The sequence below is a fragment of the Leguminivora glycinivorella genome, chromosome 7 (assembly GCF_023078275.1).
Source record: "Leguminivora glycinivorella isolate SPB_JAAS2020 chromosome 7, LegGlyc_1.1, whole genome shotgun sequence".
NCBI lineage: Eukaryota > Metazoa > Arthropoda > Insecta > Lepidoptera > Tortricidae > Leguminivora > Leguminivora glycinivorella.
The window spans coordinates 7,078,471-7,105,532 of NC_062977.1; the positions used below are offsets into that span (position 1 = coordinate 7,078,471).

General features: G+C 39.0%; 1 protein-coding gene and 1 long non-coding RNA gene across 2 annotated transcripts in view; both read right to left on the reverse strand.

Moving 5' to 3' along the window:
* Positions 1–1,744: 1,744 nt before the first annotated feature.
* LOC125228014 (TBC1 domain family member 9) overlaps positions 1,745–27,062 on the reverse strand; it is a 29,699-nt gene continuing 4,381 nt past the window's right edge. Inside the window, 15 exon segments of the mRNA XM_048132451.1 lie at positions 1,745–4,488; positions 4,608–4,919; positions 8,611–8,726; positions 9,923–10,126; positions 11,148–11,263; positions 11,888–12,096; positions 12,715–12,894; positions 14,626–14,814; positions 15,290–15,439; positions 15,871–16,065; positions 17,526–17,719; positions 21,929–22,208; positions 22,757–22,880; positions 23,950–24,149; positions 26,339–26,603. Of these exon segments, the coding sequence (XP_047988408.1) occupies positions 4,698–4,919; positions 8,611–8,726; positions 9,923–10,126; positions 11,148–11,263; positions 11,888–12,096; positions 12,715–12,894; positions 14,626–14,814; positions 15,290–15,439; positions 15,871–16,065; positions 17,526–17,719; positions 21,929–22,208; positions 22,757–22,880; positions 23,950–24,149; positions 26,339–26,603 (2,644 nt within the window). The 3' untranslated portion in view covers positions 1,745–4,488; positions 4,608–4,697.
* On the reverse strand, positions 5,092–7,534 carry LOC125228015. Its single transcript, XR_007177247.1, has 4 exons — positions 7,378–7,534; positions 6,906–7,086; positions 5,785–5,868; positions 5,092–5,696 (listed from the first exon to the last, which is right to left on the reverse strand). It is a non-coding gene; the product is annotated as an uncharacterized LOC125228015 (long non-coding RNA).

Below are 27,062 nucleotides of genomic sequence, written 5' to 3' on the forward strand. Positions count from 1 at the left end.
GTGATACACATTTTGCTACCTTGGTTTTTAGGGTTCCGTAGTCTACTAGGAACCCTTATAGTTTCGCCATGTCTGTCTGTCCGTCCGTCCGTCCGCGGCTAATCATAGTGACCGTTAGCACTAGAAAGCTGAAATTTGGTACCAATATGTATATCAATGTATATGTATTACAATCAATCACGCCGACAAAGTGGAAAAAAATGTGTTATTAGGGTACCCCCCCCTACACGTAAAGTGGGGAGTGTTTTTTTTTGTCATTTGAACCCAAACGTGTGATATATTGTTGGATAGTTATTTAAAATTAAAGAGGGGTTTACGAAAATCATTTTTTGACACTGTTAAGGTTTTAGGAAATAATCGCTCCTAAAGTAAAAAAAAAAAATAAATCCCCCCCTAAAAGTTTTGAGCCATACGCTTAAAAAATATGAAATAAATCAGAAAAGTAGAACTTTATAGACTTTCTAGGAAAATTATTGAAAAGTTTTTGAAAAAAATACGGGAAACTACGGAACCCTACACTGAGCGTGGCCCGACACGCTCTTGGCCGGCTTTTACTATTTATTGAAATTTTATTATGCACGAGGTATGTACACACGATAACGCATGGAAACTGTGGAATTATGTTATGTCACCATTTTGGTATTTAATACTATTTTACGAGAAATTCATTGTACCATATGTATTTTTAGCTGGTATTTAAATGAACCAAACTCTCCCAACATCTCGAATAGTTTTCTTTAGCATACACCCACATACGTTTAGTTAAACTGCAATGTTTATAAAATAGCTTTTCAGTACATAATTCACTATGTCGAAACTTCTAAAGGCCATATTATGTACTAAAAAATGTCGTACAATACATGGTGCGAAGAGGGAATTGGTATCTAAATTCGTGTCGATTTTGTAACATTATTTTCGGTCGCGTTTTAATTTATCGCCACTTCAGATTTTCTCTTGTATCGTATTAAACTATTGTTAGGCGCCAGTGTGTTGAGTGTGTACTGTGTAGTCACCATTGTGTACAGATGTATTGCGAAAAGGGTTTCCTTCGGAAACGTTCGTATTTGTCATGCTAGTTCAGTCAATGTCAGTACATCTTGTACCACAGAATATATAATAGTACAAGTACAGAAGGCCCACTGCTTTGAAGTTCACGAAATGCCGCCTTTTTAAATGCCTACAAAATGATAACAAAGAAACGAGCCGCACGTGCGCAGCGTCGGACTAACTAGGGTTGCCTATGGATTAAAAAATAATATTCAAATAAAATGTTATGCTATTATATTCACGTCTTGGGTACTTTATAGGTATATATACAGTATTTATATATTTTTGTTTAAGTCCCAACGTCACAAGCCTGATTGAACGTTTCCGTGGGGCATAAATGAAATAGTCAATAGTAGATCTGTGTAAGATGGTCCTATTTTATTCATGACGTTTATTTAACTAAGCATTATTAGCCATTCCACACGCGGATATCGCATATGAACCTTTAAAAAAACTCGCGAACAATAGAAAGTGCGAACGTGCGTTCCGTGAGAATTCGAGCCACCCCTGATTAGGCCGCGAACTCGCGGCCGCCCGCATGTACTTGTAGCGCGGCGATGGAATCGCGGAGTGAGCCGCCCCTGCTTGTACTGAGACTTACTGAAATAGCATGACACGTTCGTACGTTTCCGTAACAATTCGAAGGCAAATCTTTTCGCACTAGTATGTTTGGTACACATAAATAAAACAGTATAGATAACGTCAAACAAATTTATTCATGTATTCTTTAGTATAACATATTCAGGTTGGAATACATAATTAGATAACCCCAAATTGTGCATAGATTAGGAATTAATTTTACATCAAGATTATAGGAAACTTTATAGATAGTTACTTGAAATTTGCAGTTTCATAAGTAACAGTTAAATCGCATGATACATTTCTTTCGGAGAAAGCAATTTTCGGTAATAAAAGTATACTAGTAACATAATTTCTTTAATAATCTGTTGAGTTAGGTAGTATTATACAAAACTAGACTCTACAGGGCTAAACATACTTCATACATTTATTCATAAACAATGGTACTTATACTTAAGAAGCATAATTACAATATTGTCAGGTCAATGGGTTGTACCTAATTTCCGCAGAGGCTCTTGTTATAATTACAGGTTAACATACAAGCTTATAAAAATATATTTCTATTTTTGATAACATAGCTAAAAAAAACATTTTATCATAGACAAAACTTTGCGTAGGTGACTATCGTTTCTTCGTTCGACTTCTTATTTTAGCATTAGAAAGAATGTAAGAATATAGTCAGTAGTCATAATTGCTATACATATATAGCGATTATGACTACTTATTTACATATTTTGACTTAAGTATAATAGTCGCCGGTGCAAATGTTATTTTAAACATGAAAATTTTAAAATTCTGACGTTTATTTTAACCTTTGCCGGGGCCGGGCTATCAAAATTGTTGCCAAGTTGGTCTGACTACTCGTCTTTAAAGAGTGCTTACCTGTTTTCTAATATTTAAAAACGATGTTTAGATGAGATGTTGAAAACAGTCGACAAAATCTACGCACATGCTACATTTATTGCTTATGATTTTATGCAGTTATTCCTGCTTTCAAAAGATATTTCACTGATATTGCACGAATAACCTCATTTGCTGTACAAAGAAGCACAAAAATAATATTTAAATATACGGATGTACCTACTCTCGTTAATATATCGCGATTGATGACATGTGCCGAGTCACATGGAGACGCATCATCCGTCATCGTCCTCCTTGCGTTATCCCGGCATTTGCCACGGCTAATAGGAGCCTGGACCCCAGACAACTAATCCAAAGATTTGGCGTTACATCATCCGTATATTTAAATATTTGAATACGTTTCCCTAAAGTCGTCTGCAATATGAATACAGTCCAATGCTTAGTTTTTGCACTACATCCACAAAAATAAAACTATCGTGAGACACTGACATATTAAACATGTAAAATCGGGTAACTCACGTAAAACACATGGCATGACATGTCGAGCGACCTTCGACAATTTTACGTGAGTTACCCGATTTTACATGTTTAATACATCCACAAACACGGCGAAGCACCAATACTTTACATATGAAGCACAAGCTATGAAATATACAATATACAATCCTTCCGTACTTGTTAAAAATATATTTAGCTTAAAAAAGAAAATATGATTAATATAACTATAACTAATATGGCTACTTTATAAATTAATTTAAAAATAAAACTTGGTACTTTACTAAGAGCATATTTATAAATTTCTTTTAAAATGAAATCATTAAAATTAAGTGACAACGCCAAATGTTTTTTGATAATTCGGTATTCACTCCGTAAAAATCTCGAACTTTCCAAATTGATATTTAATCAGGCGTATAAGCATGGTCGCGCGATAAATGAGGAAGTCCGTATCGCACTTACAATGCGATAGGGACGGTCTGATGTTTTATCATTTATCGCGCGACCATGCTTGCCTACCAGATTTACGGCATGAGGTAAAAATAAACCTGTTAGGGCCACTTGCACCAACAAAAATGGTGGGTTAACCCGAGGGTTGACCACCATTTTATATGAAATTTGACAGATGACAGCCCACTAACCCTGAGTTAAATGTTTGGTGCAAGTGGGCCTAAGGCGAGCAGTGTCTTATATTTTCCATAATTCATTTGTTTCTGCATATTTAAACATTTGATTTATTGCCATTTTCTAAAAAAGGTCGTTCTTATTTTTGGTAATTCATGTTAACATGGCTACAATCGTTATACTAACACACTTCTAATAAATTTCATGGTAATACACAAGGAAAAATAAACACACAAGTAACAATATAAAATTTGGAATGTTTTTATCGCTTAACATGCGAATATTGCGAATGTTTCAAATGATAAATAAAAAATAAAGCAACGTGTTAATGTCGAATTCATTGTAACACGAGAATGAAGTTACATAACTTTGACCTAAAACATATTCTCGAGCGGGTTCGCACTTCGTCCGAAATCGTGAAAATAAATCCATACGAGCCGTAAAACTATTTGTATGAATTTACGGACTAGATCCAACCTTTGTCATCCGATTTCTTTCCTTCATTCTTCGAATCCAGTGCGCGTGCGTAAATTACCACACAAATAGTTCTACGGATACTATACGTATGTTATTTTCACGGGTTCGAATCGGTCCGGATTCGATCGGTCGTAGTGCGAAACCGCTCTAACAGTCTGTGGAATACAAAAAAATTATAAATTCATTTTTTTAGAATTAGTTTTTCTTGTTGAACTAAAAAGTTATTAGCAGTAGTTACAGATCAATAATTAAATACAGGATTTCGCCAACACTTACAACAAAATAAAGCAAATTCTACCGGTCTAATAATACCACAATACATTGCGGCAACTACTAGTCGCTAATACCCTTTGCTTGGTCAACGGGCTCATATCATTGCCACATAATAACAAACTACAATCGCTCTAGAATTGATTAAATAACATATGGATTTAGCCAGTATCTGATGAGTTAGAATGGAAATCAAAGACATTTTGACTACAAGGTTTGTTTACATTGTTCATAAATTTTATTGACGGTGACTTTACATGACAGCAATTTTACAATACATATATTGCGCAAAAGGCCTCAAATCTCTTTCATAATTAGAAAAATGCATTTATTACAAAAATACCTCACGACATCGACTGTAGCCTGTCTCTTTGTTTCAAGGCTTCTAAATCAGGTAATATGGATACTTTCTCGTTGAAGAATGCCTCTAGAGGTTCCTGCGAGAGCATCGTGGCTAGGAACTGCTCGAGGGAAATTGACCATTCGTCGTCCGTCGAAGGATCTGTCTCCTTTGAAGGGGATGGCTCAGTTTCTTGCTCGGATGTTGTGTTGCCGTTGGGGTCCACCTGTAATAATTATTCAACATGTTAATTTGACGTACGATTAGTGCTGTACGCACAGTCAAGCAATTGGAATCCTAGCACAGAATATATAATAGTACAAGTACAGAAGGCCCACTGCTTTGATGTTCACGAAATACCGCCTTTTTGTAAATGGTACTTAAGAAGCACGAAGTCTTTTATATGAGACATTTTTTATTGAGCTTACCGTGGGACTCAGTCAATCTGCCAGCCAGTCTATAATATTTATTTATTTATTTATTAATATCCTTGAAACTGTAGCTGCTTTTTAAATAATTGGCGCTTCGATGTGGCGTTCTGCTTTAAATTTTCTTTTTTGCACTCGTAAAATAACCTAATTCTTAAATAATAAATAATGCTCGAGGTGAATAGAAATGTAACGTGAGGCAAAATTTTCTGAATTCTGGAGTATATTTTGGCATTGGCCGTTTCTTTCCTGTCCTTTTTAAAGCCATGCTGTTGTACAGTTCTGCAGCTAATACATTTTCTGATAATATGTTGCACACGTCGTTATTGATGTATCTTTCGTTGCGTAATTCTGTCAAAACGTTCTGTAATGCTTCATTTTTTTTTTAATCGTCGTGTTTTTTGTTGAAGCATCTTTATTTTTTTAGTCAATTTGCGATGCTGAATCACTTTATTCTTTAAGCTATGCCGCAATGAAGCCTTTTTTGGTGTATCAAAAATAGAAGACGGTATGGAAACTGAAGACAAAGATGGCGATTTTAATTGCGTTTCATTAGTGTCGTCTTGAGAGGTACCCTGAAAAGATTCATTTTACTTATTATTATGTATAATTAAACGAATATATAAGAAAAACAAGATAGAAAATAATATATTATAAACATACCGCCTTCGGTGAACTTGGACCGTGTTGATTTAAAATGTTACATGTGTCATTCGGTTTCTCTGCTGTGATAAAAACAGGTACATTCTGTAAAAATGTATCAATAAATGAAACCAAAGCATGTTATATTAAAATTAAAAATAGTACAAAGACTCGATTGTTCTAGTTCTCGTCCACATACCTACTCTGGTTTTCTTCTACGCATGGAGTAGCAAACAATATGGAGTAGCAAGTAATAAGTATTCCTAATCACATTTTAGGACGAAAATATACCTAATTCTTGCCTAGTTTGAGAGTTACTTTACTACCAATAAAAAACCGACCAAGAGTGTGTCGGGCTACGCTCAGTGTAGGGTTCCGTAGTTTTCCGTATTTTTCTCAAAAACTACTAAACCTATCAAGTTCAAAATAATTTTCCTAGAAAGTCTTTATAAAGTTCTACTTTTGTGATTTTTTTCATATCTTTTAAACATATATCAAAAAGCCATTTTAGTAAACCCTTACTCATTTTTAAATACCTATCCAACAATATATCACAAGTTGGGCTTGGAATGTAAAAAAAAAAATCAGTCCCCACTTTACATGTACCCTAACAAAATATTTTTTTCCCACTTTTTATTTTTGCACTTTGTCGGCGTGATTGATATACATATTGCTACCAAAATTTAGCTTTCTAGTATTAACGGTCACGGAGATTATCCGCGGTCGGACGGACGGACGGACAGACAGACGTGGCGAAACTATAAGGGTTCCTAGTTTACTACGGAACCCTAAAAAGAACAACTTCATGTAACTTCGTAAAAAAAACCAGCCATGCACATGTGACACCCATTGAGTTACAGGCGTCCATATGTTACGGTAACCACTTTCCATCAGGCGGACCGTATGCTTGTTTGCCACCTATAAAAATATATAGCGGTGGACGGACACTAGTACAATAAGTGCGTTTTCACATTACCCGATCCGATATCGGATATAGGACCGATATACCATACAATACAGGCGCCATCTTTTTTCTATTGAAATAATATCCTTCTGACATCCGATATCGGATCGTATAGTGTGATAACGGACTTACTCTGCATACATTGTAAGTTAAAAAAAGCTTGTAGAAAGGCACTTACTTTAGAAAGGACCGTACCACGCCGTAATTTCCGCAAGCCGTTTTTACTAATGAACTTGTCTTGCTCATTGAAATGGAGCGAGCATACACGACTATGTTTAGTAGGCTTCCACATAAAATCGTTCCTGTTTTGCCGGATTGTCTCAATCCATTTCGCAGACAGAAGCGGATCAGTCGGAAATCTAAAACAAACATCATGCTAAAATTCCTAGCTATAATTTGAATTTTGATAAAACAACAAAATTTTTGTCTTCGAGAAAATTAAAAAAAAAAAATTATCAAAATAATATAGTGTATTTTTTCTTTAAATATACATACAAAGAACCTAACATTGTTAATACTTATATTTAAACATCATTTGGCGGAAAAAAAAACATTGGACTGGCAACATTTATAAGAAATGGCGGACGGCGAAAATTGCAATTTTAGTATTTACAATTTCGTAAATATATCACATTAAACTCTGTACTTACCTGTGGAATGTAATGTCGGGCGGTTTCTTAATATTATTTGTTGTGTTATGACACCCATTCACTGCACAACCTACCATATTTCTAGCGAATTTGATTTTTTTCCCGGAGATGTTCTCAAGACGATTTGAAATTGAGTACTGCGAGGGCCGTTCTGATACAATCACACAACGGCGAAAAAATTTCGCCGTTGGCATTTTAAATGCCTACAAAATTGTAACAAAGAAACGATCCGCATGTGCGCAGCGTCGGACAATAGAGTTGCCTATGGATTAAAACGAATTAATACTCAGATAAAATGTTAATTTATACCTTATACTATTATATTCAAGTCTTGGGTACTATGCACAGGTATATATACAGTATTTGTATATTTTTGTTTAAGTCCCAACATCACAAGCCTTATTGCAACTTTTCCGTGGGACTTAATCAATAGTAGATCTGTGTAAGACCCTATTTTATTCATGATGTATATTTAACTATGGAGGCGACTATGGGATATGGGTTAAATTGTGGCGTAGGCGAGAGGCTGGCAACCTGTCACAGTTTCGTTTTCTTTCAATCCCTTATTTGCCAGGAGTGGCACTGAAGCTTTAGTAGTTTCATGTGTTCTGCCTACCCCTTTATGGGATACAGGCGTGATTGTATGTATGTATGTATGTATATTTAACTTTCCACGCGTGGACATCGCATATGAATCTTTTAAAAATAACTCGCGACGTAAAGTAACAACAGAAAGTGCGAACGCATGTACTTGTAGCGCGGCGATAGAATCGTGGAGTGATCCGCCCCTGATCCTATTCTACGGTAGAACAGAAGTGGGGTAAATAAAGTACGGTGTCAATAAGAGAGGGTTGTATAATGTATACATATTGGCAAAGGATTTAAATTAGTTGACCGTACACCGAGTACATCGATTCGTGTCGGTTTATTTTCCATCTTTATTTTCGCTTTTATGATATTGGTGTAAGCAGAGAATTTCACAGAGACAATATAGGGTTTGTCTGTGTGAAATTATCTTGAATTTACAACCAAGGGCGAATCTGTATCTTTATACTCAAGTCATGTGTTCAAATACTAGTACTTTTTGCACGGGCGGTCACATCTTAGGCACCTAGGCCCAGCTCAGGGAGTAATAGCATTTGCTTTTTGCATTGCATTGGATTTGACGGAGCAAGAACTTTCACTACTTGCTTGATCGATATTTGCTATTTGGTGAATACATGATGGTCTTACCTGTCGCAAAGCGGGCTGCTTTTCGGCAGCCGCTAAGTACAAGCTGTCCTGTGATATCTCGCGGTCCAGGCTCTTCCGCCGGTGGTTCCACTCGCCCATTTTTAACAGGAGTGTACCTAAAAACAAATATTAAAACTATTAAGGTAAATCTATTTCATGTCAATTTGGTCGTAGGATATTTCATGTCAGTAATGATGACCTCTCGTCTCAGTTTTTAGATCAGACTTCATACAAAGTTACCCATGGTCACACCTCGGACACTGGCGATCAAATATTATGAAAGAAGCGCGTTCCTAGCACACATTCTAAGCTCGTGTAGGTGAACGCGTACCAAGCTTGTATGAGTGAGATATGACAGGTCGACTGGTCGCGATTTTGACAAGCGGTAACTGTGAGGTAACCGAGAGGGGGTGGCCGGCACTTTCAGCGGGGATCGGAAGTAGCCATACTGTACGATAGTACTCTTTATTATACTGTGCCATGGTTCTTTAGGTCTCTTGGGTTTCAACGAGTTGAATATGAATTAAGAATGTGTAGGTGTAGGAGCGTATAGTAGCTAACAACAGCAGTATGAAATACGCACGGGGAGTGGCGGTTTTAGGCGTCGATGCGTCGGCTCCCGCCTCGACAGAGCCAAGCGTATTGCGTAAGAATTTATTGTATTTTATGTCTGGTGTAGTAATAGCAAAGAGGATCGAGTATTATAGAGAGTTACTGTCATAGTAAAATGTGTAATCACAGTGCATAGACTGCCATCTCTCGACACAAGCTTAAAACTTTTGAACCTCAGTTTTGACAATTTGGCGCATATTCTTAGCTTGATGTGTTAAAATGGCAAATATTAATATTAGCGCCATCTAGCCGAGCGTCCCCCAAAGGTGTATCGCCATCTAGGTCACCGTACCTTCTGTATGGTTTTGAGGTACGTTTTTTTCTTAGACTGTAGCTGTCTATACGGAGTTACATATGTCTTTGGTAATAGCAAAGACATATATAACTCCGTATAGACAGATAAAGTCTAAGAAAAAAATGTACATCAGTACCATACAGAAAAAGGTACGGTGGCCTAGATGGCATTACACAGTTGGGGTACGCTCAGCTGGCGCTAATATTCATTTGACATTTTAAAACACATCAAGCTAAGAATATGGGCCAAATTGTCAGAACTGAGGTTCAAAAGTTTTAAGCCTGTGTCAAGAGATGGCAGTCTATGCACTGTGATTACACATTTTACTTCGACAGTAACTCTATAATACTCGATCCTCTTTTTGGTAATAGTAATATTGAGTATCGCAACACATTAGTAACATACCAGCTTGTGCTGCCGCTTCATATAACTGGTCCTTATGTAGCGTAAGGGAATGTATAGCAGCTAGGAGTTGTAAGAAGTGTGGTCTCGGCAGCGGCGGCGCCGAGGCCGGCGGAGCAGTCCCGGGGGTTGATGCGCCGGATCCGGACCCGATGCCGGACCAGGCGCACGCTCGGATGGATTCCGCTATGGGGTCTATGCTCGATGCTGGAAAAGACGAGACATGACTTAACCCTTAAATGTATCCCTATCCTCGATGAATTTTTACTTTTACCTACGGAGCACAGAATTGGTCTTTGACAAAGATTCAAAAATCCAAACTCAAGGTTTGTCAGCGAGCCATGGAGCGTAGTATTCTGAACGTGAAGTTAATCGATCGCATTAAAAATACAATACTACGCTCCAAAACTGGGATTACAGACGTAGCTAACGCTGCCGCCAGGCTCAAATGGGATTGGGCAGGACACGTTTGCCGTATGACGGATGACCTGTGGGCAAAAACAGCCACCCGTTGGTTGCCACAAATTACAAGGCCAAGAGGTAGACTACGTCAGAGACTTAACATAATTCTTATAAATATACACTATATAAGATGTTACGAATTCGGATTCGGTTAGAGCATATTCAATATTGTATTCGCATAACGGCCGAGCAGTTTTGTAATCGATCCGTCAGCCAAAAGTATCTTCTACATCTACATATACCAGGCGGAATCGCACCGAAGTTTTCAAAGAGCCTGTAAGGCATTTATTTTGTATCAATCATTTAGAGTTACGATAGCCGCATTGGAAGGCCTGTCACTGATATAAATAAATAAATAATATACATACTTATTGGTAAGTTTTATTTAAAAAAACATCTATGACTACTATTAAAAAATAAATGTACACTTCGACCACCACACAGGCAGGGTCACTACCAACTACGCCAGACCGGTCGTCCAAAAATAATATGTATGTGTAGGTGAAAAACTTAAGAAAGTCACCTGTTGTATGTGTGAGTGACGTGTTCGAATAGGCGTTTGTTTTGTTTGTGTTACTAATTTTAAATATGTGTTCTCTATTCGAACACGTCACTCACACATACAACAGGTGACTTTCTTAAGTTTTTCACCTATATATGTAGATATGGTACAAAAAGAGCGAAAAATATTATAGACACACGTAGAAAGTACCTAATACCATTCACGCAACAAGCAGCCAATAATATTATGTATTAATGTTTATACCTGATTGGGTGTTAGAACTGTCGGTAGATTTGTCCATGTAGCCAGGGTCACCGGCGTCACTTATAGAGCGCTGTAGTTCTTGTGGTACGGGGTCAGACCCGGACGGGTTTTCTACGCTGTAACCATGAATTGTTATAAAACATTTTTTAGGTGAAACCAAACAGGATCGAGTATTTTAGAGAGTTACAGTCAAAGTAAAATGTGCAATCATAGTGCATAGAATTTGACCCATATTGTTAGCTTGATATGTGTTAAAATGTCAAATATTAATATTAGCGCCATCTAGCCGAGCGTTCCCCAAAGGTGTAACGCCAACTAGGCCACCGTACCTTTTTCTCTAGGGCTTTGAGGTACGTCTTTTTCTTAGAATTTATGCGTCTATACGGAGTTACATATGTCTTTGGTGAAACGTAAACACCATGCGTATAATGTTCGTATTAAGCTCGAATTCGGACAGTCCGATACGATAGCATTCCTGCGAGTGCAAATAAATGGCCATGGGCGAAAACGTACAAAAAAAGTTCGCAAATTATTTGTACAGAAGGTCCCGAATCTTGCCCTGTTCGTTTTGTCAGAAGGATGGTAGTCGTCCTTTGTGTAGAACTGAGAAGAAAACTACTTATGCATACATTACCTTGAAATCATAAAAACAGAATTAATGTACCAGTATTTAATGCGGACAGTGACTGACGTGACGTAGGTATTTGTATGAGATTTTTTTAAAGAGTAAATAAGACAACCTGTCGAAGAATGAGATGGCATCGGCTGCGAGCTCAGCGCCGGCCCTCGCGGCGCGCGCGTCGCGCAGTTCTTCGTGCGACAACAGCGGCGGCGCGTGCGCGCAGTACAACACGCGCAGGCGCCGTGGCGCGTCCGCCCGGGCGCTGATCCCTAGCGCGAGTGAGAGGCCGCGCGCGGACACGAAACCATCGTTGTCGTTGTCCATTAACTGAAAAACACGATAAAAAAGTTATAGCCGGCCAAGTTTGTGACTAGAAAAGGCGCGAATATTTTTTGTGGAGCGATAAACATTGACGCCTACATTTTTTAAATTTGGCGCTTTATTTACTGATCTGACGTAGCTTTCTGGCGCAGTCCCGTCTTTTTTCTGCGGCGGCTGCCTATCACGGTGGTCTGAATTGTCATACCATTGCCGAAAGATACCTGCCTAGGGGAAACTTAACATGCCTTACTGAGAATATGTGTCGCTTAACTTCAAACAGGTAAATCCATTGTGCTATAAGGTTGATTATCTTTCAGATAATAACAATTTATTTTATATAATCAACCTTAAAGCAGAATGGATTTACCCAGATTTGAAGTTAAGCGACACATATTATATAAGTAGTCAAATTAAATGCTACACCTATACTTATATTATAAATGGGAAAGTGTGTGTGTCTGTTTGTTTGTCCGTCTTTCACGGCAAAACGGAGCGACGACTTGACGTGATTTTTTAAGTGGAGATAGTTGAAGGGATGGAGAATGCCATAAGCTACTTTTTGTCTCTTTCTAACGCGAGCGAAGTCGCGGACAAAAGCTAGTCGTTTATAAAACCTAAAGTTACCTTGAACATCCTAGCAGTGATGGCCTCAGCGCATTCTCCTTTCCCCCACGGCGACAGAGCAGTGAACAAATTCTTGAACTGCGTAAAATCCAGTCTGTAAGCCTCGTATGGGGCTTCCAGTCGCTCGCACGGCACGCGTTTCGCCCAGAGTAATTCTTCGCGGACTATGCTTAATAGTTCCTGTAAGTAAAAAAACATAGTGAGAATTAAGTGTAATGTAAATTAGTTTAGTCAAAGAGGATCGAGTATTAAAGAGAGTTACTGTCAAAGTAAAATGTGCAATCACAGTGCATAGCTGCCATATATCGATACAAGCTTAAAACTTTTAAACCTCAGTTTTGACAATTTGGCCCATATCTTAGCTTGATATGTGTTAAAATGTCAAATATTAATATTAGCGCCAACTAGCCGAGCATCCCCCAAAGCTGTAACGCCACCTAGGCCACCGTACCTTTTTCTATTATGGTTCTGAGGTATATTTCTTTCTTAGACTGTAGCTGTCAATACGGAGTTACATATGTCTTCGGTAAAAATAAATAATAAGATCATCACAATTTTTTTGCTCACAAAACGTTTTTCAGTTACCCCAAAAAAAATCCTCCGCCGCCTCCTTTATTATTAACGGCTCAGCCACGACATTGGTCTAAACGCGACAGCGGTGAGCGGTGGTCATACATTGGAGCGAGACACAGCGTTGGGACTTTTCATTCGCACGTATGGCCGCCGCTCACCGCTGCCGCGCTTAGACCAATGTCGCGGCTGGGCCGTCATTCTTTGCAGCATAATCTTTCACATAGTACGGGCCATATTTCGACTGAATGGACTAAGTTCATTTGTTTGGTTGCGAGTAATTGACTGTATTTGTATGCTAGTCTAGTAGTATTGTAACCCGAGTATTTTTGAAACTGGTTTGTTGGGCTGCCAGAAAAAACTTTCTCAGTAGAATTGAGATTCGAAATACTGAAATTATTTAGGAAAGCCTAAAGATATGAATACCTTTATGTAGACTCAAGCAATGCTATTAAGAGCGTTATAACATTTCGGCGTCGGGCGAAATTAGGTATTTTACCCGCCGCATGTAGAATTTGATTCCGAATTATTGGTAATAGTAATGATTGTATAGATGATTAGTGATTCCTTTACATGTAATGGTAATTTACCGTTTCACTTGATGATATTGAAAGTGTGTATGTCATATGTAGATACCTGCAACTCTGGCGGTTCCAGCAAGCAGGCGGTCCATTTGCAAAGCTGGAAGCGTGTTCGTCCTCTCAAGACTATCTTCTAGTTGACGGACTACTCGAAGTCTGTGTTTTAGTTAAAGATGTTCCATGTCTGGATGTATCTGGGCCATTTTTTTTCTAAGTTGTTTTTTTCGATGTATTTTCAAGACAAAATTGAGTTCGTTTTACTTTCATTTGGAATTTTTGTTTAATGGGCCTAAAGTACAAGATATTAGAAATTTAAATGTTTATGAGAGTTTATCCACTCAAAAAACGAGCATTCCAAATTTTTCATCCATATGTTTTTTAATGAACCGAAAAAAAACAATGTGTTTATGTGTTTTCCACTCAGAGTCGCGAGCTCTTTCAATCTTAATAGGAGAAAAAAATTGTTCCAAGGTTTTTTCCCGTTCCGATACCATTTTTTCATACATTTTGTATGGCGGTAATGGAATGGAAGTTTCGAAAAAATGTATGGAAATCTTGGGACACTTTTTTTCTCCTATCAGGATCGAAAGAGCTCTCGATTCTGAGTATGAATCGCTTAAAAAATACAAATGTCACAAAAAAGTGGGGTGAACCACTTTAAAAAAAAATGGCCCATCTGGTAGGTATACTAAAGCAATTTGCAGTTCAAGTAGTCTGCACATACTTATGCTAAGAACTGTCCAAGATAAAGTGTAAATACCTGCAACTCCGGTGGCTCCAGTAACCGATCCATTTGCAAAGCTCGCAGCGTGTTTCTCTCAAGGCTATCTTCTAGTTGCCGGACTACTCGAAGCCTGTGTTTCAGTCGGAGATGTTCTATACATTCTGGTGTTACGCTCTGCCCGTAGGAGCGGTAGGATTGGTAGATGATCTCTTGGATTTTGACACTCTGAAAAGCGATAAGAAATATTATTGAAGGTTATCTACGAGCACAATTTTGAGTATTTGTATTGGATGTGCTTTAGGGACCATTTACAAATTGCGAGTTTCATTATATTGCAATATTTGATTAGGGTACTGAATTGTATGTAACGTCAACCGTCTGAAATGTAATTCATGCGAGTTCGAGCGGCGTCTAAACGAGCCTTTAGTCTTCTCACGATCGAGCCTGCTTGTGTGCATCAGCTAGCACTTAGACCTTGGTTTACCTACAGACGCATTCTGTCCTCGTCTTAAAGCATCTTTAGTGTTTACCGATGATGGTAAGACTGATGTCGAGACTGACAGTCTGAAATTCAAGTCCCAAAATTGACCTTTACGAATTTGATTCTTTCAAAAAAGCATGATACCCAGATATCACTTCTTGACACCAGATTCGCCGGGTCGTTAGTTGATCCTATAATTATGGTAATTAAATGTTTCACCTTCTCAGCGGTTCTGGGTTCAGTAGACAACGCCATGGCTTCATCATTGTAGATGCCCTTCAGATAGTCGTTGAGCACCTGCATGGCCTGCCCGTCTTCCGTACATTTGAGCAGCTTGTCTCGGTTGATGTCCAGAATTTTTAGCGTCACCTGGAAGCATAAAAATCGGTGATTAAATGAGGCTTCGCAAGTAGAACAGAATTAAAATGTAGGTACCACAATACTATTTTGACATCATCATTTTTCAGAAGCGATGATTATGTTATGTTATTTATTATAAAGTATGAACCCAAAAGACATCCCTAAGAATCGTCACACTGCCCATCCCAACGGTTTCCAAAGACCTTAATTACCATCATAAATATTTATAACGAAAAGCATCTTCAATAATTCCAACTTTCATTGCCCTCTTCCACCAAAATTATGAGGGTAATCAACTGCTTATACGTCCATCAGACATGAGGATATGAACGAGAAGGTAATCTTCAAACAGTTTCCAGTTTCCTAAAATGTCAGATTCTGGGTTTGTTGAGAGTTTTTCAAAGGTGTGTATGTCTAAACTGTTTGGATTCGACTATTACCTGGAAGATGACCTTAGCTCCATCATAGAAGAAACAGTCCATGACATTGACAGCGCACTCATAGGGCATGACGCTGATGAACAGCGTCAGGAACCAGGACAGGGAGATCATGTTCATCATGCCGAGCTCATCTAACTTCGCGTGGAGCTCGGGCAGGTGGGCTTCCGTTAGCTCTTCTAGGACGCCTTGGTCCACCTAGAAAAGAAAATTTAATATACGTCACGCTCGTGTCACACCTCGGACACTGGCGATCAAATACATGAAAGAGGCGCGTTCCTAGCACACAGTCTAAGCTCGTGTAGGTGAACGCGTACTATGCTTGTATGAGTGAAATATGACAGGTCGACTGTTCACGTTTTTGACAGGCGGTAACTGTGAGGTAACCGAGAGGGGGTGGGCGGCACTTTCAGCGGGGAGCGGGAGTGGCCATACTGTACAATAGTGCTCTTTATTATACTGTGCTCGTGTGTAATAAATGGATAGGTAGCTTAATAAATGGTTAGGGAGCACTTGTTTACGTTTTTACAGAAAAATACTCCAGATTTAGACGGCGTGCGAACTCGCATGTGATTTTAGTTACATTGCGGGTTGTTGAGATTACATACAATTTTGCGCAGCCATCAAATACCGCGATGTAATAAAACTCGTATGCGAGTTCTCGTACCGTCTAAATGGGCCCTTATGTTGTTTACGATTACGACAAATAAGAAGAGAAGGGCTGGGCTTGGAAACGTACGACCGTGTCATGATATTTCAGTCAGTCTCAATCACAGAACTTAATTTAGATAGAAGAAACAAATTCATATATTTGTATAGGGGCCGAGCGTGTCAAATTTTGTACTGAAGTTGATTCTTGCCTGTAATTTTAAATATGCTTGTGATGTATTTCAACCAAAAGATATCATAATATTATACGTGTTGTACCCAAGACTTGAATATCATAATTAGTAACATTTTATCTGAGTATTAATTGTTTTAATCAATAGGCAACCCTATCGCAAACGCCACGCACGTGACGCCGTTTCTTTGTAAGCTGCAAGCTGCAGTAAAAACGGACAACTCAGTGGATTTCACTGATTATCATTCTGACATTACGCTGAGTAGATACGTTTGCTTGATCTATATTCTATGGTATATATGACATCTGTGGTCTCAATACAAGACGTCCTGGCACTGTCTGAACTAGCATAATAAACACGAAAGTTTTCGTAAAAATACTAACGAAAAGCTTTTCGCACTGTATCTGAATTAAATTTGGCCTATATTCGTGTTTTGGGTGCACAGTAATGTAACTTACCAATGCGCCTAGGACCCTCGTATTATAATAATCCGGTAACAAAGTCTCGCAGATTGTCGCGAGTAGCCAGAAGGCCTGTTCTTCTGGACAGTATATCAGCAGTACTGAAGCCAAGATGTTTATGGCTTGACAGAAGCCTATAGTCAGGTTTTTAAGTTGTAATGTGACCCATGTCACATGTACTCACCAAAGCACCAATGACCCTCGTATTATGATAGTCCGGGAACATCGTCTTGCAGATAACCGCCAGTAGCCAGGCCTGTTCTTCTGGACAGTATATCAGCAGTACTGAAGCCACGATGTTCATGGCTCGACAGTAGCCTCTATAGTCAGGTTTTTAAATTATAATGTGACTCACCAAAGCGCCAACGACCCTCGTATTATAATAATCCGGCAGTAGCGTCTCGCAGATAGTCGCCAGTAGCCAGAAGGCTTGCTCTTCTGGGCAGTATATCAGCAGTACTGAAGCCACAATGTTCATGGCTTGGCAGTACCCAATGGTCGGGTTCTTGAGGGCGTATGCGCAGAGAACGCGACGCAGTGCAGAGATGCCTGAAAAATTAAAAACACCCTTTATGTGTTAAAATTACAGTAAAAATGTGACCATGGCCAGTCAGAAAAATTCTTTACAGAAGAGTTTTCGCAAGGCACATGGAAGATCGTCTTAAAATGGTGGGATTATCGCCTCCAGATCGGACATTTTGCAAGAAGACGCGGCCATAGCAAACCATGTTTTTTGCCAAATCGTTCTCTTTAAGCTCGTGCGGAATAGAACCTTTTACATTTTAATAATAACAGGCCTTTGCATCTATAACAGACGATTCAAGCAGCATCCTTGCGACACTTACATTCGTGGCCGTATAGCCCAATTCAAGAGAGGATCCCTCGTCCGCACACACAGCAGGTGTATGCTCCCCCAGATGGGCGGGGGTTAGAGGCCTGCTCGTGACGCCTCATGCGTTTATCATTCAAGGAGAAAAACCAGGCATTGGCGTGCTTGGATTGACCGTCATGGATAACACGGCGCCACGTGGGTCGGTTCTCGGCCAGTCGTTGCCACTGGTTGCATGGAATATCAAATGTGACTATGTCACGCTTCACGCAATCTTTAAAGCGCAGCATTGGCCGTCCGACCGGTCTCTTTGCATCTGCAACCTCTTCCAGCAGGATTTGACGCGGCAAACGAGTCCGCTCCATTCGATACACATGCCCGAGCCACCTCAGTCGCCTCTTCTTTAATATGGCTATGATACTAGGAAGCTGTGTCTCATTCATGCAGTGTTACATTTTATAGTCGGTGTTAATGGTATAATTGTACTGTAGATTTAACTATAATATCAGTATCACTTTATTAAATAACAAGCATTAAGAGCATTTCTCGATTACACACACTCTATAGTTTCATCATTGACTTTTGAAATTAGAACATGAGATGATTTTTTTTAAACACATTGTAATCAATATCTATGGTACAATTTAGTGGTATTTTTGTTTTTCGTGGCGCTAGAGGCGCTAAAGCACTAATAAAATAAATCCACCAAATCATTGAATAATTAGCCAAGAATCCGCACGAAGCGCTTTGCTTCTTCTTTTCTTATGCGCACTGCCAAGGAGTGGAATTCCTTGCCGGCGGCTATATTTCCGAGCTCATATAACCCGGCAAACTTCAAATCAAGAGTGAACAGGCATCTTCTGGGCGAGCTCACTCCATCGTAGGCCACGTCTTTGACTCTGCTTTGGCTAGTCTGTGGCCAAGAGTAAGCCCATTTATAAAAAAAAAGCTAAATTGTCCGACATAGATTATTAAAAATCACATTAAGAAATAATCTATGGAATCACACATTACTTTGCGGAAATCCATGATAATCAAAATCAAAAAGATTACTTCGCGGAATAGGAACACTTCATTTACGTATAAGAAAAGTAATTTTCCTCATTTTGATAGTTGAGTAGTGAGTTCCCTATTTCGTTACTATCGGGAATGTTACGGCAAAGTTTTCAGCTAGAGTTCAACACACTAACGCACACGTACAACAGTGAAAATAGAGTAGCTACGGTATACGTTAGTTCGTTTGCATTAACCAATATAGATGCATCAAGGCGATTTGTTTACAGAGGATCTATGGCCTATTACAACTACGTTTGACGTGTTGCTTTTCTGTCACACTTACGTGCGTCACAATGGGATTGTCTGGGATGCTGTTCTATGCAATCCATTTTAAATATTATTTGTTTGGTTTTTCGAGAATAATGCTTTACATATCGTGTGTACGTACCTAAATTCTTTGGCTTCTGTATTATCATGCCAGAAAATTCATTCCATAGCTCGTTTGATTAGTATAAATGAAAACATTAAAAATAACTAACCGACTATATTCTGAAAAGCCGGATGCTCAGGCAGCAACCGATGCAAGTCCCTTTCAATCTGGCCTGATTCTTCGACGACAAAGCCTCATTGACCAAGTCGTTCATAATAGTCCTTTATTCTGAGCCTTCTGTAATATCGACCCAAGAACACTCCATAGTTACCAAAAAAGTCATATTTATAATTTATTCAGAGCTCATACTTCTGTCCCTTTTCATCTGGCGCGACTGCCCGCCGTCCTTGAAACGGCCAATCACAGCGCGCTTAACACATTCCCCGCCCGCTCCTCGCACCCCAAACACTGGTGACTCGTATCGCGAACAAAATATACAAGATTTCTACTCTATAGGAGGTTCTCTGTGCGTCAAACATTACAGTAGTATAGACAGGGGCGGTCAGAGTATAGCAAAAGGGGCCCGATTCTGGGACTTTTTTCACGTTTTTTTATTTATTTATTAAAAATACACAAAAGTTAACAGTATTTCACCAAAGCACTTATGTGGTAATATAATTATGTACATGTCAAATTGACATAAATAAAAGCAAACACACTTAAAAGTTAAACTATGGTTATTACATTAATCACCTAAGGAGTGTAGAGTCTATGAACCTTAAGAGTTTTCTGTAAAACACACCAACACTATCAGCAAATATGTCAATATCGTCTGTCTCCAACATGATGCGGTTAAGAGCAGCTCGGGCTCGAGCGGTGCGCCGGCCGCCGCGAACAGGCGCCGCCGCCGCCGCGCCGGCACCGCGCCCGGCATGCCAACCACCACATTCGCTCTTGGCACTTGCAGCCCCATTCTCTCAAGCACGGATGCGTCATCTACTCTATGGTGAAACAGTTGGCGGTAATGCATAATATGCAGCAGTTTCCGTCTGGTTTCTAGAGTTTGAAGACCAACCATTCCTGTTACGAATAGAGATGGATACATATATGGGTAATATCCGTACAGTCGTTTGTAAATGTGCCTAAAGAACTTCCTCTGCACTCTTTCTAGCATAGTGTTTTGTTCTTATTAGAAAGAATGCATTAAAATAAGCATCTTTTATAAATTAAAGTTTTTTTAAAACCTACTAATTTAGGAGTTAGAGTGGTGCAAAGTTGCAAAATTTTCTCGTAGCATTACTAAGGCGCCAGAGACAGAAAGCGATATCGACGGAGCCCTGCTTATTACAGAAACTGCACAGAATAGGAGCCTTCGGCCGTTTGAAGATACCTAACGAACCTAACTTATACCTATATAAAAGTCGTCATTTTGTATCCTAGACCGTTTGCGAGACACGCGTTAATTTTATTAAAGTGCTAGTGCCATTTACTAATCTTATAACCCTAATATTCGCAGCTGTGGTGCTTTACTCAGGCCACACGCTACAACCATACCGACTTTTGTGTCAAAATGACAGTCAGCAATGTCAGATTCCACATTGGTCATTAATTTTGGAATCAGCACCCCTAAAACCTATTTTACGACACCCATGATGACTTTTGTGTCAAAGTGACAGTCAGCAATGTCAGATTCCACATTGTTCATTAATTTTGGAATCAGCACCCTCTAAAACCCATTTTACGACACCCGTGACGACTTTTGTGTCAAAGTGACAGTCAGCAATGTCAGATTCCAAATTGGTTATTAATTTTGGAATCAGCACCCCTAAAATCTATTTTACGACACCCATGACGACTTTTGTGTCAAAGTGACAGTCAGCAATGTCAGATTCCACATTGTTCATTAATTTTGGAATCAGCACTCCCTAAAACCTATTTTACGACACCCATGACGACTTTTGTGTCAAAGTGACAGTCAGCAATGTCAGATTCCACATTGGTCATTAATTTTGTAATCAGCACCCCCTAAAACCTATTTTACGACACCCATGACGACTTTTGTGTCAAAGTGACAGTCAGCAATGTCAGATTCCACATTGTTCATTAATTTTGGAATCAGCACTCCCTAAAACCTATTTTACGACACCCATGACGACTTTTGTGTCAAAGTGACAGTCAGCAATGTCAGATTCCAAATTGGTCATTAATTTTGGAATCAGCACCCCCTAAAACCTATTTTACGACACCCATGACGACTTTTGTGTCAAAGTGACAGTCAGCAATGTCAGATTCCACATTGTTCATTAATTTTGGAATCAGCACTCCCTAAAACCTATTTTACGACACCCATGACGACTTTTGTGCAAAAAACACTTACCAACATTATTCTGAAAAGCCGGATGCTCAGGCAGCGACCTGATGCAAGTCCCTTTCAATCTCATCATTCGCTTGATTCTTCGATGACAAAGCCTCATTCACCAGTCGTTCATATAACTCTTTATTTTGAGTCTTCTGTAATCTTGAGCCAGAGAACACACTCCATAGTCACCAAAGAAACACTTACCAACATTATTTTGAAAAGCCGGATGCTCAGGCAGCGACCGATGCAAGTCCCTTTCAATCTCATCATTGGCCTGATTCTTCGACGACAAAGCCTCATTGACCAGTCGTTCATACAGTCCTTTATTCTGAGTCTTCTGTAATATTGAGCCGGAGAATACGCTCCATAGTTCCCCGCGTAGGGACTCTGGTATGCCGTTGATGACCAGTTCGCTGCCGGCGGTGGTTTGGTACATGCTTATACCGCGACCGACGTCTGTCATGTGGTCTTCCCATTGTTTCTCCTAGAAGAAAATAACGATTATTTTTAGAAATTTGCCTTTGCGACGAGTAGTGGGGGTAATGTTTTCGTCAATCTCGAAAGTCTAATGAACACATTGAGAAGAGTGCGTGTTTAAAAACCGGTCTTTATAAAAGCTGTGTGTCTGAATATTTTATAAAATCACAGTCACAGTTCTTTTAATTGGTAAACGTAATTATAATGACGTAGCATTAACCCTTTAAACACCTATCATGCGAGATGCATAAGTAAACCATAAGAAATTCCAAGGGGGGATTCGAAGCAAATGGGCCACACAGAATAAAAGCGAAAACGCGAGCGTAATGAGAATTTGTTCCAATTTAACAACACAATTTGGGGATATGTATCATACAGAGAAAGGCAAGTTGGGACAATTTTCTGTCAGCGTCGCACAGGGTTTGATGACTCGCTGGTCCTGGTATTCGTCCCTGTGCTCAAAGGTATATATCGCGCTGTACCCACACTTCAAAAGGTGGTAGTGGTACATAGGTAGATATGGTGCTATGAATGTACTTATAAAGTCAAACATACCTTCTTCTGCTGTATCTGCTTGATAGGCGAAGTCTGCTGCGTCAGAAACAGCGACATCAACGGCGGCTGCGGCGCCCACGACGGCTCCTCAGTCTTCTTATGCGGCTTCTCCCTGTACACATCACTGAACATTCAACAGATTGAGAATTGGTTCTTCAAGTAAAGGGGACACCCGGTTAGTAGACCATACGCGTAGGAAGAAAACCCGTACTGGAAATGAGTAGCGCGAACTTGAAAGACACATTTCAAACTTTTTTTGAAATCTAATAAGGTTTGAGAAATGTTTGTTTACATCATAATTCACGTAAGGATATGTATAGAAACGATTTTTTTTACATAATTTGAAAACTGTTTGATAATGTGTCTTTAATTTGAATATTCCCAATTGTCGTTCCGGCTGCATTCGAGTTAATGGCTGAAATGAAACTGAAAAATTATGTGATAGGACCCGAAAAGAGCAACATACATAAGAAAATCAAAAAATATTAATAAAAAAGTTAAAACAAAGTGTCATGCACAATATTCTTAAAGGATAGGATCAGCAATTTGAATAATATTGCTGTTAGAAAATAAGTTATACAGAATTAGTTTATCCCAAACAAAGAGGATCGAGTATTATAGAGAGTTACTGTCGAATCACAGTGCATAGACTGCCATCTCTTGACACAGGCTTAAAACTTTTGAACCTCAGTTTTGACAATTTGGCCCATATTCTTAGCTTGACATGTTTTAAAATGTCAAATATTAATATTAGCGCCATCTAGCTGAGCGTACCCCAAAGGTGTAATGCCATCTAGGCTACCGTACCTTTTTCTGTATGGTACTGAGGTACGTTTTTTCCTTAGACTGTATCTGTTTATACGGAGTTATATATATATGTCTTTGATCCCAAATAAGATCTTGGAGCCATGTGTCAAAATCAGCTTACAATATAAGCATAACATTATTAGTATTGGAAATATAGAACCTACTACGCTATGTATATATATTAACGTGTATAAAGCAGTATAACAAAGTTGAAGTAGATAGCGCTGTATGACCCATTTTATAAAATGCATATGGATTATATCAAATACAATATCCTTCCCAGTTTAACTATCAATGTCGGTTTTCTTGCCTTAGATTTGAAGTCAGACTGTAGTGTTTGCACGCTCCACTTCGCGTATGAAGATGATTATTAGACCATTACTTACTTGGGTAACTTCGCTAGCAGCTCCGAGATCTTGTGGACTAAGAACTCGCGATCCGAGATGTTGCCGAAGAGAAAACTGGTGTGGTGTGCGGTGGTAATAAGGATGCTGCCCGAATCTGAGCTGCCAGTACCGCCGGAGTCTGCGCGCTCTACTTGGTGCACGGTGCGGAGAGGGATGGTTAGACGGACCAGGTTTCGGACCTGAAATTCAGTAAATATAAGGAGTGTGTTATCTTTTAAACATTGACCATATATTATGATAAACCATAGGCTAATTTCCTACTAGTCAAATTAGCTTCTTTTTAAGAACTGTCAAAACGATTTGCTAATATGGAATTACTATGAAATATTGAGGAGTGTCGTCACGGTCAATTCATTTACTTTATATGTTTCTCTATGACTTATTAAATAGAAATTATGTTTAAACATAACTACTGTCCATGTTTTTCTTCTAATTATGTGGTGCTTTATTTCGTGCACTGCATAAAATATTTTAAGTATAGGAAACTAGCCTATTTAGAGTATATGGTACCAGCTGACAATCTGTTCGAGGCGATACAACTAACCAGCGATATTATTATGCCTGCACATATCAAATTTTTCTTTTTGACCCAGTGGTTGACTGGTAGAGAATGCCTTAAGGCATTAAGGCCACCATTTGTACTTATTTTTTATGTGCAATAAAGTATAAACAAATATATAAACTTATTTAAAATACCATAGTAACATTGAAAAAATTTCAGACATTTTTTGCGTGTTTCGGTAGCTGTCGTCGGCGTTCCTCGACCCAACTAACAGAGCCGCAGCTGACATAGATGAAGGTTCACTATCATAGAAAATAACCAATTTACAACTATGTACGTCTACAATTCTTCGTGAATCGAATTTGCCTATACGTTTTTACCACATCAAGTCCAACTAGGAAAGTCAACCACGAATTGCTCTTTTCCAGCATTTGCAATAATGTTGTAGTATTGTATTTGCATATGTATATGCAACTCTACATAACATACAACACAAAGCATTACATCAAAAACCCCTGTCTATATGTAGGTACTAAAAACAAATTAGATAGCTTTTGGACTCAGAATTATCTTAATTACATTAGTTCTCGCTGTGACTTAAGTAATTAAATAATAACATCGCGTGCTACGGCGCGATAACCTATTTGGCAAACAAACTATATACTATGTCAACATGCAGCCTTACTATCATAACATAACTTGTTATAATGTAACTGTTTAGTTTGAGTAGCTAGGTGGATATGCAAATGTATCCTATCTAATTAATGTTATAGGTACCTATTACCAAAGAGGATCGAGTATTATAGAGAGTTACTGTCAAAGTAAAATGTGTAAACACAGTGCATAGACTGCCATCTCTCGACACAGGCTTAAAACTTTTGAACCTCAGTTTTGACAATTTGGTCCATATTCTTAGCTTGATATGTGATAAAATGTCAAATATTAATTATTAGCGCCATCTAGCCGAGCGTTCCTCAAAGGTGTAACGCCATCTAGGAGGTACGTTTTTTTCTTAGACTTTATCCGTCTATAGGTACGGAGTTACATATGTCTTTGGTTTGAGTAACTATATGGATATGCAAATGTATCTAATGAATGCTATACTTAACTGCCTATGCATCTATCTAAACTATGAACTCATTCGATGAACTGTCTGTGTTCGTACATGTATTGGCGCGTGCGAGACACACGATAGCGAAATGACAATTCAGATATCATTCTGGTGGTCTAGCACAACTTGTGTTCTAGCGCGCGAGTCGATACATCAAGCCAGGGACGTCTCACTCCGCGTTTCTTCCGTACATTTCGACGGCCGCGAGTTCGAGAAAATTTGACAACCTTCACGCTGCGCAATATAACTCAATGTCGCATGCAGTCCGTTGACAGGTTGTTGAGAGTGAGCCTTCTGTACTTGTACTTTTATATATTCTGTGATCATGATCAAGCGCGATTTCAAGTATGGACTCGCGGGCGAGAGAGCAAGATATTATGTCAATCAATATCAACTGAAATGTGTCATTTCAATACATATTTAACGTAGATTGGACGACAATGGAGGTTTTCTACGAAATGTGGATTACGAAATGCCACTTTTAAAATACCTATGTATATATGCCTAATCGACGAAACATAGTGCTCTTATAAGTATATAATTTTTTACCAACATTGTTACCTATGTTTACAAACAAATAAATCATTTGAATCATTTATATTTGTAATGTTTTGTCTGATCCGTTAGGTAATATTTCACGACGTCTCTAACAAATTAGACTTAGAAAACCAAATGTATCACTATACATACCATCTGACAAACACAAACTAAAGATAAAAGCGTTTTAATCTAATACAAATGAACCATTTACTTACCCGACTGTCAAAACAAATGAAATTCTGCGATAAGTACAACCGGCCCCAATTATGCCTCTTATTATAAGGCGTCCACAGGGAGCATTCTTCTGACCCATCCAGCTTCTCCGTCTGAGGTAACCTGAACCTCAAGGTGTAGAGATTTGACTGCTTCCTTGCGTCTAGATCGCGTTTGAGGAAGGAGGGCTTTTTTGGTACGTTTTTGCTGAGTTTCGTTAGCAGGTCCTTGTCTATGTTGAAACTGCCGGATTTGTCGTCGATCAATCTGGAAATAGTACGTTACAGTATAAATGGGGAAAAGAGGAAATTCGAGACAAGTTTTATTTAATTTACCTGATCGCAAGTGTATTGACATATGCAAGTAAAGTACCTACTACTTTGCGCAGACAGTCTCTCAAATAGGCATGGAGCACAGAGGAGTACATATTAGCTTGACATCATCATGGGCCTTTGACATCAATTATATGATGTATTAAGCAGCGTCCGTAAGATTGCGGCACTTACGCAAATGACTGGTAAGTCCGATGCGAGGACAGGAGAATATCATGCCAGGTGACGAAGGTGGGAAATCAGCGCGTTGGTGTCTCAGTTCTCGCCTAGTGTGAAGTGTGAAGGAGGTTGAACCATGCTTCATCGTGAGCAGCAACTCCGTAGCTTGACATAGAGGTGTTGCAAAGGCAAAAGGTGACCTACCTACTGTACCAACCATTGAATGGTTGACATG